Genomic DNA, 18003 nt, shown 5'->3' with positions numbered 1-18003 from the left:
AAATCAGGCCCACCAAGTCTGAGCTGACCAGCGATCACCCATTCACTAACATTATCCTACACACACTAGGGACAGTTTACAATTTTACCGAAGCCAATTAATCTACAAACCTGTACGTCTTTGGAGTGTGGGAGGAAACCGGAGCCCCCGGAGAAACCCCATGTGGTCACAGGGAGAAGATACAAACTCTGTACAATACCAACATGTGGCATTAAATGGTTTACAAGAGAATTGCATGGATAGGAAAGGTTTAGAGGGATATGGACCAAATGCAGGCAGGTGGGACTAGTTCAGATGGGGCATCTGGGTTAGCATAGGCAAGTTGAGTTGTAGTGTCTGTTTCTCTGCTCTATGATTCTATTGTGCGTGTGTGTGTGTGTGCGCGTGTGTGCGTTTTGTCTGTCTTAATGGAGCGAGGAGGGGAGGGGGACCAATTGGAAGATTCTTTTCAAGGAGCTAGCAGCAAGATGATATTCAAAAAGCTTCTGCCTGTGCTTTCAAGATTCTATACATGATGAGCTGGCCAAAGCTGAAACAATAACGTGATTAAGTGCTCATGTTATTTAGGATTAAATTTAAATGTCAAGCTCCCTAGTAAGGAGCCCAGTAGTCCACCACAATTACACTCGTTGTTGTGAAGACTAAGGTTAAGCAACTGAGATGTAATTAAGATTATATTCATCTGCAGAACGGTGATAAAGTTTATTGGACGATTGATATAATGAAGTGTTAATCATAATACAATATTTAGTTTAGTTTAACGACACAGCACGGAAACAGGCCCTTTAGACACCGAGCTTGCTGGCCATCGATCACCCGTTTACACTAGTTCTTTGTTACCCCACTTTTGCATCCATTTTCTACACACTAGGGGCAATTTACAGAAGCCAATGAAACTACAAACCCGCACATCTTTGGGATTTGTTATTAATGTGGATTCTTAAGAGGTCTGTGTGTTTCGGTGAATTTTAAGCAGGCTGAGAAACTAGTTGAGAAAAAAACGTGCTCTGAAAATCCGATCCTATTAAACTCAAAAATGTATTTGTGCTATGTACCTATCAGGTGTCAGTCGTAGCTCTGTGTCAATTCACTTGTTTCTGAGTGAGAAGGGAAATGGATTTTGCTCCAGTGATTCCACAGGTTGGAAAGATAATGATTTGAGTACATAAACTTGAATGTGTAATGCAGTTGACCTCCAGAGGTGATGTCTGTCACATAACACCTCATAACTCAGTGGAACATGAATGATTCAATGACATTATTTAATGGACCAGGGGACTTTGCCTTGTGCCCTGTATAATGTGTCCCTCGATCGACAAACGGGTTATATGGTCAATTATTATTGTTATTTGTGCGTATGATGTGTATATTGACTATCGGTTCCAATTAACTGTAAAGCACACAAGGACATGCTAAACTGTATAAAACTCAGCTTTATAAATGATTTAATTAGAAGTTACAAATGGAATGCTTTTAATGTGGTGCTTTTTACAGTTTCTGTGACTTTTAAGGAATCTATTGATTTTCAGATTCCTAAATGTACTTATTAATTTGAAATAAAAATAAATGCGGGAAATATTCACACAGCACTGAGAAAGAAACAGTTAATGTGTCAGATCAGTGGCTTTTTATTGGAATGGGGAAAGATTACAGGAAAATGTATTGAGATGCAGAAAGAGGGGGAAAACAAGGAGAGAGAGACAAGGAATTGCAGATACTGGAATCTTGAGCAAAATACCAAATTCTGGAGTAACTCAACCAAGGGAATGGAGGGAATGGGTAGGTGACAATTTGGGTTGGGAACCTTCTTCAGACCCTTCGGGGAAGGTCTATGTTCAGGCGAAGGCAGGAGATAGTTGACAAATGGCATGATGGTAATGACCAAGTTGAAACAAGATTGATCTGGGAAATTGTGAATGGAAGAAGCTGAATTGTATCTGAATTTGTAAGAGGAGAATACCAGGAATGTTGCAAACATGAATTGAAAGGTGAAGATCGTGTGGGTGTGTGTGTGGGTGTGTGTGTGTGTGTGTGTGTGTGTGTGTGTGTGTGAAATTGTTGAACTAAATACCAAATCTGGAAGGTTGTAGTATCTGGTTGGAAGGTGAGATAATTTCATTTTTGTTTTGGAACAGATATATAAAGGGGGAGTGGAACAGGGAGGCACTGAGAGGCTCATGGTCCAACATGTGCGGTGAAAATAAATACGCGTGGTTTCCTCCGGATGCTCCGGTTTCCTTCCACATGCCAATGAATGCGTGGATTTTCAAGTCAATTGGCCCTCTGTATATTCACTCCAGTGTGTGCAGGAGTGCATGTGAAAGTGCAATAACATAGTGCTGGTGCGAATGGCTGATCGATGGTTACCCATCCACACGAGTCCTGGACGGCGTGTTTCCATGCTGTATCTTACAATCAGTCAAAATATTAACGCCCACATAAAAGACAGGTACATGGATAAGAATGGTTTAGAGGGATATGGGCCAAATGCAGTCAGGTGGGACTAGTGTAGACGGGGTATCTTGGTCGCAGGGGCATGTTGGGCCAAATGGCCTGATTCCGCGCTGTATGACTATGATAAACTCGATGATAATCTACGTATTCATGTTGAGAGGTTGTTTGGGAAGGAAGATGTGATGTACTTTGCTCTGTGAGGTTGCTGCTCTCAGCCAGGTTGTCCTCTCTCTGTCACGTTACCTGGTTGTAAGTGATTGGCTCCTGTTGGGCGGCTCTCAGTCTCCTCAAGCGCTCTTTATCCATTCGAAGGTCTGTTTTGCAACCAATGAGGAGGATGGGGACTTCCTGGCAGAAGTGATTGACTTCAGGAACCCACTATCATGTTGGAGGAAACAGAAATACATCTCAAACTTTACATCACTTGCAAATATATTTCCTAGTTCACACTTGACAATTATTCCTTAGAATGTCTCCAAGGCTTTTGCCGCTGACCCTTTCAATATCGGTCTAACCGTGAGGGCATTTGAAAGCACCGACCATTTACCTAGAGAAAAGAGATCATGAATTTCAGGGCAGTGTTACAACTACCATGGAAACAGGCTCTTCAGCACAACATGTCCATGTTGACAACGTTGCCCCATCAACTCTAGTCCCACCTGACTGCATTTGGCCCATTTCCCTCAAAATCTTTCCTATCCACATACCTGTCCAAATGTCTTTGAAATGTTGTTATAGTACCTGGCTCAGCTACCTCCTGTGGCAGCTCATTCCATACACCCAACACCCTCTGTGAAAGACTTGCCTTCAGATTCTTGTTAGATCTTTCCCCTCTTACCTTAAACCTATGTTGTCTTGTTATTTATTCCTCTACTCTGGGTAAAAAGACCATGTATTTATCCAACCAATCCCCCCCCCTGATGATTTTGTACATCTCTCTACGATCATTCCTCAGCCTCCTGCTGTTTGTCCAAGGAATCCTAGCATGCCCAACCTCTCCCTATGGCTCAGGCACCTCAAGTGCTGGCAACACCCTTGTGAATCATCGCTGCAATCAATTAATATGTGATCTCTGATGTAGGCACAAGGAACTGGAGAAGCTAGCTTACAAAAAAAAGGCACAAAGTGCTGGAGGAAGTCCCTGGGGCAGGCAACATCTCTGGAGAACATGGATAAGTGATGCTTCGGGTTGGGATCCTTCTTCAGATGGTTTAGAAGGGTCTTGACCCTGAACGTCATCTATTCCTTCTCTCCAGAGATGCTGCCTGACCCACTGGGTTGCTCCAACACTATCTTCATATGTGAACTTGCTGTGCAAAATGTTCCAGGCAAGGAGTTACAAAGTCATTGTGTCATACAGTACAGGTACCGGCCCATCTTGTCCCGGCTGACCAAAGTGCCCATCTACACTAGTTACACATTTCACCCACTGTCGAGGTGAAAACATTCTGATTCAAGTCCCCTCTAAACCTGTTATCTTGCACCTCTGACTCCTGGTTGTAGACACCTCAGTTAAGGGTGAAGGTTTTCACTATCTAACCTATAGGCGATGTGTGTGGTAAATTGCCTTTTACATAGTAGGTGGTGAGTTCCTGGAATGCGCTGCTGGAGGTGGCATGTGAGGCAGATACAAGAGTCTTTTAGATAGGCACATGGATTTACAGGGAATGGAGGGAGATGGATTATGTGCAGTGTGTCCTGATCCCAGCCACAGGCTAACGAACCACAGCTGGATTAGATTAGTGGTTATTGGATCAATTAATCTGATCCTTGTCCTTGTTAACCCAGGAACCCAGCCAGAGAGGGAGAGAGAGGGGAAATTGCTGGGATGATGCTAGACGCTCTTGTTTGTCGTTGGAATAAATCCCTTTGGGTAAGTTCACCTTCCTGTGTGTGCCAGTGCGATCATTGTTAATCTGGGGTCGTGCCTGATGCCACAGCCAGTGGATATAAGTTGGTCTTGGCATCATGTTGGACACTGATATTGTGGGCCGAATGGCCTGTTCCAGAGCTGCACTGTTCTATGTTCTGTTCCATGTCCTTCATAAATTTATCTTCAAACCGGTTCCCTCTCAACTTCTTCTGAACCAAGGGCACCAAATCCGGTCGATGCCATGTCAACTAAGACAGTGTCATAAATCTGTGCATTTCAATGTTTAAAAATGTTGATGTGCATTAGTAGAAACCTGATACTTTCTCACAGTGAACTCAAAGTGGAAGTTTTATAATTAAACCACGAGTCTAACAGTTCTAGAATTTGTGGAAGAAAGAACTGCAGATGCTGGTTTTAATCGAAGGTAGGCACAAAATGCTGGAGTAACTCAGCGGGCGAGGCAGCATCACTGGAGAGAAGGAATGGGCGACGTTTTGGGTCGAGACCCTTCTTCAGAATTCTGGAATTCCTCGGGTTGGTGAACTTCTACAATAGAAGCATTATCGTGCTTCAATGGGAGTTAACACGTGTAATGTTTGTGCATCTGCCATCTGTTCTGCTATTGAGTTCCTGGTCCCACCTTTGTTACAAGGTTGAGGTGTGGAACGCGGGTAAGAAAGCTCCTCACAATGGTTTCCTCTGCCACCTCCAGAAGCCTGGACAAAAGGTGATATATTGCAGACCGTGAGCATTGACATTTGACATTTTCGAGGTGTACAGTATAAGATCATGAGAAGAATAGATGGGGGTAGATGCACAAACTCTTTAACCCAGAGTAAGGGAATTAAGAATCAGAGAACATAGGTTTAAGGAGTGGTAAAAATATTTAATAGGAACTTGGGGGTCATTTTTTACACACTAAGAGGGGGGGGGGGGGCGGGTATATGGGACAAGCTGCCAGTAGCGGTAGGTACTATAACAACATTTAAAGGCATTTGGACGGGTACATGGGTAGATAAGGTTTCGAGGGATTTAGGCCAAATATGGATAGATGGGACAAGAGTAGATTGGCACCTTTGGGCAAGTTGGGCTGAAGTGCCTGTTTCCATGCTGTATACGATTCTATTTGTGGAAGGTGTGCTGTGCTGGGCTACTATGATAGAGGAATAGAAATAAAGCAGCAAATGTTTTATCTAAATGAGAATTAGTTTGGGTCTATTAATAATTTCAGAAAAATGCCCGAGCAAATGAACATGATTTTGCCTTTGTTGACAATGGAGCATGATGTGTGGTCTCACCTTGATACGGACGTTCTCAAAACTTGTGGGGTTTGTAACATCGTAACAGATTAAGATAACGTGTGTTTCTTGGTAGGAGAGTGGGCGCAGTCTGTCATAGTCCTCTTGACCTAAAGGAGGCACAAGGTCATTGATGCATGTTACTATTAGTGTTTTATTTTAAACTATTAACCAGCTACTTCATGCCTTGTAATACAACCGGAGGTATTCTGCAGCCACAAAGTAACAATATTGATTTGACTATTCCAGCCTCTTTATTATGGATTAAGTTGTAGCGGACAAAATCTGTTGTAACTGAGGCATCCATTCATATCAGGAACAAATTTGTCATTTCACTTTGTTTAGTTTATTATCATGTACAGGAACATGTCATATTGTCAGGTACAGTGAAAAGCTTTTTGTTGCCTGCTGTCCAGTCAGGGCAAAGACTATACATGATTACAATCAAGCCGTCCACAGTGTACAGACACAGATAAAGGGTACAACATATAGTGCAAGGTAAAGTCCAATTCAAGCTAGACCAAGGGTCTCCAATGAGGTAGGTGTTGGCTCGGGACAGTTCCCTAGTTGGTGATAGGATGGTTCAGTTGCCTGAAAACAGCTGGGAAGAAACCGTCCCTGAATCTGGAGGTGTGTATTTTCCCACTTCTGTACCTCTTGCCTGGAGAGGGGAGAAAAGTGAGACTCGTCCTAGATTAGGTTGTGGCCTTGCTGAGGCAGCATGGTGTAGATGGCGTCAATGGAAGGGTTGGTTTGTGTGATGGTCTGGGCTGCATCCACAATTCACTGTAATTTCTTGTGGTTTTGGATGGAGCTGTTCCCAAACATGCTGTGACGCATCCCGATAAGATGCTTTCTATGACGCATCTGTAGCAGTTGGTGAGAGTGGTTGGGGACATGTCGAACTTCCGAAGCCTTCTTAGGAAGTAAAGGTGTTGGTGAGCTTTCTTGGCCATTGCTTCAATGTGGCTAATCCAGTGGTTACAGTGAATCTTGCCTCGAGTATTATGTACACTTTTTATTGTGTGTCTTGTTTAGTGTGTGTTTATGAGCTGTCTTCCAATACCGTACACATTTACCCCCTCATTCGGTTACAGAAAAAAATCGGCAATAACGGAAACCATTGACCCCCCCCCCGGTCCATTATAATGAGGGTTATAAGTAGCTTAAGATAGAGATAACAGATGCTGCTGTTACACAAATAAAATAGGGTGGCAAACATATATGGACTGGTATCACTTTAAGACTTAGAGAACGTAACAACCATTTGTTACATATGTTGTTACAAAAGCTTCAGCAAGAGGAGAAACGGGCTGGATTTGTGGAGGATGCCACGGTATAAAATGCTGAGTCTCTAATTTAATTTTAAATTAAGCACCTTGAATAAATTTCTATCCTCTGGTATCTTAGAGAGTGAAGGAGAGAGATACTGGGATCTCGCAGAAATGTTAACTGATGAAATATGTTCTGTCGTATGTCTTTTAGACCTGCAGCTCCGTTGAGGCGAGCCAGGCCAATCAGACCTCGTTCACCATTCAGTGGCCGGTGTTTGGGGCAACCTGTGACTATGTGCTCCACGGTCTTTGGCTACTGTGCCTGAACCAGAATACCTCTCCCAATGCCAAGAAGCAATGAGCTGGGTGATACAATTGAAATAATATACTGTTCAGAACCGAGGACATCGAAGCTGCTGCCTCTCCAAGGAAGTTTGCAGATTGTAAAAAGAGAGATGAGTTTCACTTGACAGCCTATTCCTAGGATCTGGGCAACGATACACGTGAATGAGCTCTGATTGTATTATTCAATTCATGAAAGGCAGAACTAGTTTCCTCTCTCTCCCTATTATTATACTTCTCATGTCCTTTTGATCTTATAGAAACCTATAAAATTCTTAAAGGATTGGACAGGCTAAATGCAGGAAAAATTTTCCCGATGTAGGGGGAGTCCAGAACCAGGGGTCGCAATGTAAGAATAAGGGGTAGGCCATTTAGGGCCGATGAGGAAAATCTTTCACCCAGAGTTGTGAATCTGTGGAATTCTCTGCCGCAGAAGGCAGTGGAGGCTAATTCACTGGATGTTTTCAAGAGTTAGATATAGCTCTTATGGCTAATGGAATCAAGGGATATGGAGAGAAAGCAGGCACGGGGTACTGATTTTGGAAAATCAGCCATGATCATATTGGCTTGAAGGGCCGAATTGCCTACTCCTGCACTTATTTTCTATGTTTCTTTGATGCAATTCATGGCAATACTGTGTAGCTGTGGTTTCCACAGCCAGAGATGTTTGTGAATTGGGCCTGCAAGATGGCGCAGAGTGTGGCAATTCTTTGCCCGATGATCCCAGAAGAGGATCTACTGTCATCCATCATGATCGTTCCACTCCTTTGTCACCGTTGCGGACATTCTGCACTCTGGTATGTTGCTCTTTGCTCTGCCTGTTGTAGTTTAGCTTAGAGATGCTGCATGGAAACTGCAGTATCTTTGGCCCACCGAGTCCACGTCGATCATCCATTTACACCAGTTCTATGTTATACCACTTTCGTTATGTCCACTCCCTACACACTCAGGACAATTTACAGAGGCCAATTAACTTGCAAACCCGCACGTCTATGGAATGTGGGAGGAAACTGGAGCACCCGGAGGAAACCCACAGGGAGAACATGTAAACTGCACACACATAGCACTCGAGGTCAGGATTGAACCAGGGTCTCTGGCATTGTGAGGCAGCAACATGCTTATGGCTGTATGGCATATGTTTGGCTTGATTCCATTCATGTATAATATCTGATTTGTTACTGTATTTCAGTGCATATGACAATAACAAACCAATACCAAAATGAACTTATTGTGATGCCTATAAAAATGAGACAGAGTGCTGGAGTAACTCAGTGGGTCAGGCAACATCCCTGGAGAACATGGATAGCTGATGTTTTTGGTCTGAAGACAGATCTCAACCTGAAATATCACCACTCCATGTTCTCCAGTCATGCTGCCTGGCTTGATGAGTTACTCCAGGACTCGGTATCTATTTTGTAAACCATCCTTGCTTCTACCTGTTAAACACAGAACCTGCTTGTTACTGAGGGATTGTCTGTAGATTGAGAAGCGGGAGAGTTTGAACTGAAAGTTGAGATGTTCTTGCATCTCATTGACCACAAGGCGGGAGAACTGCACCCTGCTGTTACCCTGACAACCAGGAGATTACACTGTATCTTCCTCTTCTTGCTTATGGCGTGCACAGCCTAAAGTTGTAAGTCAACTTGTTCTGTTTGATCTTCTCTTTGTGCACGCCAGGTTGATTGCATTCGTCGAAACCGGGTGGACCACGTGAAGGTTGCAATCTCCAACCCCATTGCACTGTGTGCACCACAGGGACATGTGCCTGGAGCTGGAGACCACATGATATGTTAACTGTTCTCTCACCCTGAGGAGCAGAGAGAATCCTTTAGTACACTCTTAGTGGAGTTAAGAACAGGAGTGATGTTCGCCCAACCTATGGGCACCCCGTACATACCATTGAATGATTGGATGGATGGGGATGGGGATGGGTTTGCCGGCCACTGTGGGTTTCAGGCATCTCATGCCGGGTGGGAACGGAACATTTCCTCGTGGCTTCCCTTCCCGCTACCCCTCACCTCGACTCTGGAGCAGCATTGGTCGTGGGTTGGGTGGAGCTGAGAGGAGCTGGGCAGACCACTCGCCGAGTCAATGAGGCCGCTGGCGACCACTCTTCCCGCACCTGCTTGCTCTTCCTATCACAACCAGCTGCAGCCTCCAGAGACCCGGGTTCGATCCTGACCTCGGGTGCTGTCCATGCAGAAGTTCCCCCTGTGAGCGCGAGGGTTTCCAACTGGTGCCTCACACACAAGAGCGGAACTCGCTATCAAAACATGGAGGGGATGGGGGACACAATTTTTTGGCGGCCATGCACACGCGCACACACACACACACACACACACACACACACACACACACACACACACACACACACACACACACACACACGAGCGCGCGCGGCTTTGGAGGCTCAATCTAGCGCTAAAAGCGGAGATTTTAAAATCGGGATGACAAAAACTTGGGGGGATGTCCCCCACCTCTCAAAACATGGAGGGGACGTGTCCCCTCTGGTCCCCCTGGGTTTTCCGCCCCTGCTCACACACACCAAAGACATGTGGGTTAATTGGCTTCTGTAAATTGCCGCTAGTCTGCAGGACCTGGAACTAATATGAACTGGTGATCAATGGTGGGTGTGGACCTGCTGGGTTGAAGGGCCTGTTTATACACTTTTCTCTAAATTAAATCTAAACTAAATTTCTGCCGTCCTCTCCCACACACTCTTGTTAGTCATTTCCGACTTAGGAACGGTTCTGAGGAACAGAACTCTGCGGCAGGGACGGATTACATGTCCACTCTCGGATCTCAGCCTCAGGAATCGACTCTTATGTGAGACAAGTTCACACAGACACGTAGAACGGTGGAGCTGTCCAGGGCAAGGCTAGAATGTTGGCCCAACAACAGGAAGTGTCTGTGGGGAAACATGATACAAAAGCAGAACAGGGAAAATATAGAGAAGGTCGCATTGAATTTGCAAATATTATGCACAGCCATAGTCTGCAGTCTTTTTTGTCTCGGTCACTGTATATTGATAGCCAATGGATCTGGTTTCAACTGGACTGTTGTGGGACGTGATCAAGTGTAAACAAATATCCAGAGTATTGGAAATATTGTTTGTGATATGGATATGAAAATCATTCAACCAATGAGCAGGTCCACCGATAAATCTGGCGTGGATGAGATCATCTGTTCACAGATAGTTAATTTGGATGTTTTATTGGGCAGCACGGTGGCACAGCTGGTAGAGCTACTGCCTCACAGCACCAGAGACCTGGCTTCTAGTGGTTCTACCTCCAGTGCTGTCTGTGTGGAGTTTGCATGCTCTCCCTGTCCCTTCATGGATTTGCTTCGGGTTTCCCCCAACATTCCAAATTGGCCCCTGTAAATTGCCTTTAGTGAGTCGGGAGTGAACGCGAAAGTGGGATAACACAGAACTAGTGTTAACAGGTGACCGATGGCTGGCAAGGACTCGGTGGGCCGAAGGGCCTGTCTCCATGCTGTATCTGTAAACTCAAAATTTCTGTTTGACTTTTCAATTGTACAGGAAGGGTGCGACAGACAGGCGATGCATGCAACTATGTTTGTTAAAACCTTAAAAACAGCAGCATGTGAGTAAATGTTTCTGTGCGGAGGCTTCCAGAGTCTTTGAGGAAATGTTGTCTGGTCCCACTGCACAAAAAAAAACTACATGTGCTCCAGTATCTGTCAGAGAATGATATGGGGACATTTGTTTCAGAAAAGTATAGTGTTGCCTGGCAAATGCAATCTGTATCGGTCTTCACAGTAACCCCTAACCACATCCCTTTCCTTGTATCATCTCGGCATTTTAGGTGAACAGTACATTGAGGATTAACAGACATTTTAGTTTCAAACTTTCAATAGACATTTTTCTAACAAACTCTGTCAAAGTCTTGTAATCCGGCCAAAGTCGTGTGCATCTGTAACCATGATAATTATTCAAATATGAACAACAATCCTTAGAGAAAGAACTTCTGCTTTACCATATGCTCGAGTTGCTCTAAATGATTAATACGCAGAAGTTTTGAAATTTCACACAGTGGGTGGTGGCTTTATGGAACGAGCTGTCAGAGGAAGTAGTTGAGTAGGAAAGAACTGCAGATGCTGGTTTAAATCGAAGGTAGACACAAAAAGGCTGGAGTAACTCAGCAGGACAGGCATCTTAAGTCTGAAGAAGGGTCTCTACCTGAAACGTCACCCATTCCTTCTCTCCAGAGATGCTGCCTGCAGGGATGCAGTGCCCCCTGAGCTCACCGGAGCGCCGCACCACATCGGCAACTCTATTAAAAAACGCCAAAATAAACAGCAGGGAATTTTAACCAGCGGGTGTGTGGTTGGGGTAACCTGGTTAAAAGAGGGGGAAGGGGAAGACCCATCAGCACTGAGGTTCCCTGTAGGAGGGGATGAGCTGTTGGACTCGGCAGAGTCAGACCAGGTGCAGTCGGCATGGTGGAGGTTGTGGGCCTGGTGCTGAGCCTGGAACTCTGGTGAGGTGGAGAGGCGAGGATCAGCGGAGTCGCTGGTGGAGGCCTGTGGGGGGCTGGAGTAGAGATACGGATCGACAGAGACACTGCGCAGAAACAGGCCCTTCGGCCCATCATGTCCGTCCGATCAGCGAACACCCTGCACATTAACACTAGCACTATCGTTCGTACACACTAGGGCAAATTTACAATCATACCAAAGCCAACTAATCTCCAAACCTGTATGTCTTTGGAATATAGACATTTATGTTTAAAAGACATTTGGACAACTACGTGGATAGAAAAGGTTTAGAATGATACGAGGCGAACTCAGGCAGGTGGGATGAGTGTAGATGGAGCACCTTGAGCAAGTTGGACTGCAGATGCTGTTTGACTCTTAATACCTTTCGATTACACTATAAGATAAATGCAATGGCATACCTATTTATAACCAGGCCACCAAACAGTAAACATTATTATCATTTTAGTGGTATTGTTTTAAAAAGGAATCCTGTCAACGATACATGAAAAAAACGCTAGATGTGCCGTTGGATATTTTATGTAGACGTCAAGCTAAATTTGGCTTCAGTTTATCTACTCCAAACTCCTGGTTGTAAACCCATGAGATCACGTTCAACCAGTAGATAGCACAGCGGATAGCAGCTGACAATACAGCGGCCCTTCAATGCTACACTCTAAATCTTCTTAGCTAGACAGGACAACAGCACGGTTTCCACAACTAAATATCTCAAAGAGGGTTGGGTGGTGCATTTTAAATTAATTATGACGACATAAGAGTTATCATTTTAATCTGTAGAAACAAGGAACTGCTGATGCTGGACAGACACAAAGTGCTGGAGTAACTCAGTGGGTCAGGCAGTATCCCTGGAGAACATGAATAGGTTCAAAAGGGAACTGCAGATGCTGGAAAATCGAAGGTAGACAAAAGTGCTGGAGAAACTCAGCAGGCGAGGCAGCATCTATGGAGCGAAGGAAATTGGCAATGTTTCGGGCCGAAACGAGTCTGAAGAAGGGTTTCGGCCCGAAAAGTTGCCTATTTCCTTCACTCCATAGATGCTGCCTCACCCGCTGAGTTTCTCCAGCACTTTTGTCTACGAACATCAATAGGTGACTTTTTGGGTCGGGACACTTCTTCAGACTCAATAAAAAAAATTATCTGAATTGTTTAATAAAGACTAAATGGAATATTTAGCAGTTTCCTTCAGATTAGGATTGAATTCCTCATTTCCAGAAGACAAAGTTCCTACAAATCAAGTTACTACGTTTAGGAGGTGGCGTGTAGATTTTTCTTTTTGTAGAATTGAGAAGCATGTGGCATAAATTAAACTAAATACAATAGACAAGTTGGAGTGTGTTCGGTTATTGGATTAACATCTGTCATTGGATGAATGCATCATTTAAGAAACATGGTCAGAGATCAAATTACGATTTCCCTATCAGTAAAAGAGACAAGCCTAATTTTTCTAGATGACATTTTTTTTCCTGATTAAGGTCATTCACAATCACATAATTTGCAAGCTTTACGTCCTTCTCAGACCGTTTGGCTTAGACTGTGCTTCCAGAACTAAATTGCAGCAAAGTATTTTAGGGGTGAGCTTTCTACAGAAAGTGTTGCCACATTTAACCCAAGCCATAGGAAATCACATATGACCAATGTTAACAAACCATCACGAAAAAGGAAATAACCACTTAAAAACAAAGGCACAACCCTCTACAGAGGAAACAACCAGAGTAAAAATGTCAATATTGATGCAATGTTAATATGTGATAAACACAAATTACAAATCCCTATGCAACAAGCAAAACTGATCATTTGGCAGATACAAGGAATTGCAGATGATAGAATCTTCTGTAGAACGCAAAATGTAACTCAGCAGGTTAGGCAGCATCTATGGAAGACGTGGATAGGAGACATTTCAGTTCAGGATCCTTCTTCAGATTAATTGGAGTAGGAGGCAGGAAGCTGGAAAAGAAGTGGGGGTGGGACAAAGCTTGACAAACCATTAAAGCTATAAAATACTGGGATACCTCAGTGGGTCAGACAGCATCTTTGGAGAACATGGACAGGCGACGTTTTAGATTGGGACGTTTCTTTAAAAATGTCACCGATCCATGATCTCCACAGATGCTGCCTGTCCTGCTGAGTTATTCCAGCACTGTCATTTTCGGTAAAATGGTATTTGCAGTTCCTTGCGTCTGACAAACTATTATTTAGCATAAAAAGCAAATCTTCTCAGAAACCATGTACAATCCACTATTTTTAATGAAACGAGGAACTGCAGGTGCTGGTCTCCAAAACAGATGCAAAGTGCTGGAGTAACTCAGTGGGTCAGACAGCATTCCTGTGGCTCACCTGTAGAGTTGATGTCTCGCATAGTGCCAGAGACCTGGGTTCAATACTAACTATGGACGCTGTCTGTACTGAATTTGTGCGTTCGCCCTGTGACACGCCACTGTGCTGCCCTTCTTTGTTCCCAAACGAAAACATTACCTCTCCATGTTCTCCAAGGATGCTGCCTGACCCGCTGAGTTACTCCAGCACTTTGTGAATTTTTGGAGACCAGCATCTGCAGTTCCTTGTTTCATTAAATAATAGTAGATTCTTCTCTGGTTTCCTCCCACATTCTGAAGACCTGTGGGTTTGTAGGCTAATTGGCTTCTGTAAATTGTCTCTAGTATGTAGGATAGAACTAGTGTAAGGATCTCTGTTCGGCACGGACTTGTTGGGCTGAAGGGCCCAACAAGTCCGCTCTATATCTGCAGTTGTACAGAGCCCTAGTGAGACCACACCTGGAGTATTGTGTGCAGTTTTGGTGCCCTAATTTTAGGAAGGACATTCTTGCTATTGAGGAAGTGCAGTGTAGGTTTACAAGGTTAATTCCCGGGATGGCGGGACTGTCATATGCTGAGAGAATGAAGCAGCTGGGCTTGTAGACTCTGGAGTTTAGAAGGATGAGAGGGGATCTTATTGAAATATAAGATTGTTAAGGGTTTGGACACGCTGGAGGCAGGAAACATGTTCCCGATATTGGGGGAGTCCAGAACCAGGGGCCACAGTTTAAGAATAAGGGGTAAGCCACGGAGACGAGGAAACACCTTTTCCTCACAGAGAGTTGTTAGTCTGTGGAATTTTCTGCCTCAGAGGGCGGTGGAGGCAGGTTCTCTGGATGCTCTCAAGAGAGAGCTGGATAGGGCTCTTAAAGATAGCGGAGTCAGGAGATATGGGGAAAAGGCAGGAATGGGGTAGTGATTGGGGGTGATCAGCCATGATCACATTGAATGGCAGTGCTGGCTCAAAGGGCCGAATGGCCTACTCCTGCACCTATTGTCTATCTCTAAAACTAAATCTATGGGTCCTGACCAGAAATGTGCCCTGTCCATGTTCTCCAGAGATGCTGCCTGGCCTGCTGAGTTACTCCAGCACTTTTTTTTTTTTAAAACCATTTTTAAACTATTAATGGTGGAGGTGGGAGTAAAAGAGAAGAAGTCTTGAGGGAATTTACTGCAAATAGCACACATGTGAATGCAACTTTATGATTCACCTACACACAGATGTGTGTTGTTTATTTTTGTGAATGACCATTCTGGCCTTGGGCATGAGACAAGTAATTACCAAAGGGATTACCAACATTCTTGTACCATGCAGTGAAATACCACCTGACTAAGCATTACGAAATGACCTTTGCAGTGTGATTCTTCAGAGTCTGTGCTGTTTTACTCGTATCTAAATTGTTCTGACGGATGAAAATAGTTTTGTGTTTACATCATTGTGATACCAACAGCATATTTTTGGCAGCGTAGTTTTAGGGCCTTTTTAGTTTTAGAGATACTGCATGGAAACCGGTTCTTCTGCGCATTGTGCCCATGCCAACCATTCACACTAGTCTGTTATTCCACTTTTGCACCCATACACCTGGGGAGATTTACAGAAGCCAATTAACGTACAAACCCTCACGTCCTTGGAATGCGAGAGGAACCCGGAGCAAACGGAGAAAACGTATGCGGTCACAGGGAGAACATGCAAACTCTGCACAGATAGCACCACTATCTGTACATTAGGAAGAATCTACGGAGGCCAATTCACCTACAAATTCACACAATCTCCGGGAGAACATGCTCACTTCGCACACACAGCACCCGATCTCTGACACTGAGGCAGCAGTTCTACCACAGCGCCGCCCTATTGTTTTGTCAAAATTGAAAATGGTGTATGGTCTCAAACCGCCATTTAGTCCGTACTTCCTGTTCTTACCAAATGTAGCCGGGCTCAGACAGGAAATAGCTCTGCGTGCTGCATGCAAACACACCTAAGTAACAACATCCAAATCACCCAGTGAACACAGGGTAGAAATGTTCCCTTTGTCACTTACACTCAACACATTTGCATCACTGAGCTCAATGGAAACTAATTTCAGAAGCAGAGTACAATATGTTTATACTATGATATTGTGTGCTTGTCATGTTGTCAGGTGCAGCAGGCCGTGAAGAAGGCGAATGGTATTTTAGCATTCATAGCAAAAGGATTTGAGTATAGGAGCAGGGAGGTTCTACTGCAGTTGTACAGGGTCTTGGTGAGACCACACCTGGAGTATTGCGTACAGTTTTGGTCTCCTAATCTGAGGAAGAACATTCTTGCCATAGAGGGAGCGCAGAGAAGGTTCACCAGACTGATTCCTGGGATGTCAGGACTTTCATATGAAGAAAGACTGGATAGACTCGGTTTGTACTCGCTAGAATTTAGAAGATCGAGGGGGGATCTTATAGAAACTTACAAAATTCTTAAGGGGTTTGGACAGGCTAGATGCAGGAAGATTGTTCCCGATGTTGGGGAAGTCCAGAACAAGGGGCCACAGTTTAAGGATAATGGGGAAATCGTTTAGGACTGAGATGAGAAAAACATTTTTCACACAGAGAGTGGTGAGTCTCTGGAACTCTCTGCCACAGAGGGTAGTTGAGGCCAGTTCATTGGCTATATTTAAGTGGGAGTTAGATGTGGCCCTTGTGGCTAAAGGGATCAGGGGGTATGTAGAGAAGGCAGGTACAGGATACTGAGTTGGATGATCAGCCATTATCATATTGAATGGCGGTGCAGGCTCAAAGGGCCGAATGGCCTACTCCTGCACCTATTTTCTATGTTTCTATGTCATCGACTAATTTTTTGCTGATAGTTTTACATTCTAGTTTTATAAAATTATAATCTAGGTGTGGCACTTAATATCTGCTCTCTCTCCAATTCATTAATTTAGGATTATGTTTATCATTGTCACGTGTATCGAGGAAAGTGAAACAGCTATGTTTTGCACAAATCCAATTAAATTTGATTATTAAGGCAAACTCAAGTGTAATAGGCAGAGCAAAGGGAAAGACACAAAGTGCAGAACATAGTGCTCAGCATTGTAGCGTAACAGCTCCAAAGTCCAATGTTCACAGTGGGGTAGGTTGGAGAATTGGGATCGTACCCTAGTGTATATGAAGGACCATTCCGAAACCTAATAACAGAGGGGAAGAAACTATTCCACTATTAAGTGCTCCCAGCAGACCCCTTTAAGCAGGGGGGGGGGGGGGGGGGGGGGGGGTGGTGATTGGCAAATCAGAGCCGGAAAGAAGCTGTTCCTCGACCTGATATCTGTAGCGCCTGGATGAAGTGGGGTGAGATACTTCTTGGATGAAGTTTATACTTCAATTAACCAAGCTTTTTATAATTCAGAAACCAAACTTCATTGGTTGTAATGTAATTAAGGTATTCTAAGAGGGATGTGAAATAAACCATTCAATGTCACGTCAATGTTTGATAACTATTAAGATATAGCAGCAGAATCTCTATTCCATATTCTTCCATTAATTGCAGTTGGTGAAATGGTTAAATTTCAGCAAACGCTTGTGAATTCCTATTTCTGATTCGGCAAAATGGATGGGATATGCTTTTTTTTATTCATACCATAATATTTAATATCTGACAATGCACAATCCTGTTGATGATGCAAAATAAATCGTAATTATTAAAGTGATGTAAAATTAGTTTGTCTCTTGGATCCTGGAGCTCAGAGGAATTTTGGACTCTCTCTTTCTCAGCTATTAAATCTGGAATTGTAAATGGAGCAAATGTAAAAGATTTAAGAGAGGGTTAGATAGAGCTCTAGGGGCTAGTGGAGTCGAGGGATATGGGGAGAAGGCAGGCACGGGTTATTGATAGGGAACGATCAGCCATGATCACAATGAATGGCGGTGCTGGCTCGAAGGGCCGAATGGCCTCCTCCTGCACC

At 44.1% G+C, this 18003-nt stretch overlaps 1 protein-coding gene across 1 annotated transcript in view; it reads right to left on the bottom strand.

Moving 5' to 3' along the window:
• The window catches only part of rhof (ras homolog family member F), a 35028-nt gene that overhangs the window by 3436 nt on the left and 13589 nt on the right, over positions 1-18003 (bottom strand). The window contains exons 3-4 of the mRNA XM_055655725.1: positions 5626-5735; positions 2698-2832 (exon numbers count right to left, since the gene is read on the bottom strand). Of these exons, the coding sequence (XP_055511700.1) occupies positions 2698-2832; positions 5626-5735 (245 nt within the window). The remainder of the gene's footprint in view (positions 1-2697; positions 2833-5625; positions 5736-18003) is intronic.

Source organism: Leucoraja erinacea, chromosome 25 (genome assembly GCF_028641065.1).
Source record: "Leucoraja erinacea ecotype New England chromosome 25, Leri_hhj_1, whole genome shotgun sequence".
In the NCBI taxonomy this organism is placed as follows: domain Eukaryota; kingdom Metazoa; phylum Chordata; class Chondrichthyes; order Rajiformes; family Rajidae; genus Leucoraja; species Leucoraja erinaceus.
This window is presented reverse-complemented; position numbering and strand designations above follow the sequence as displayed.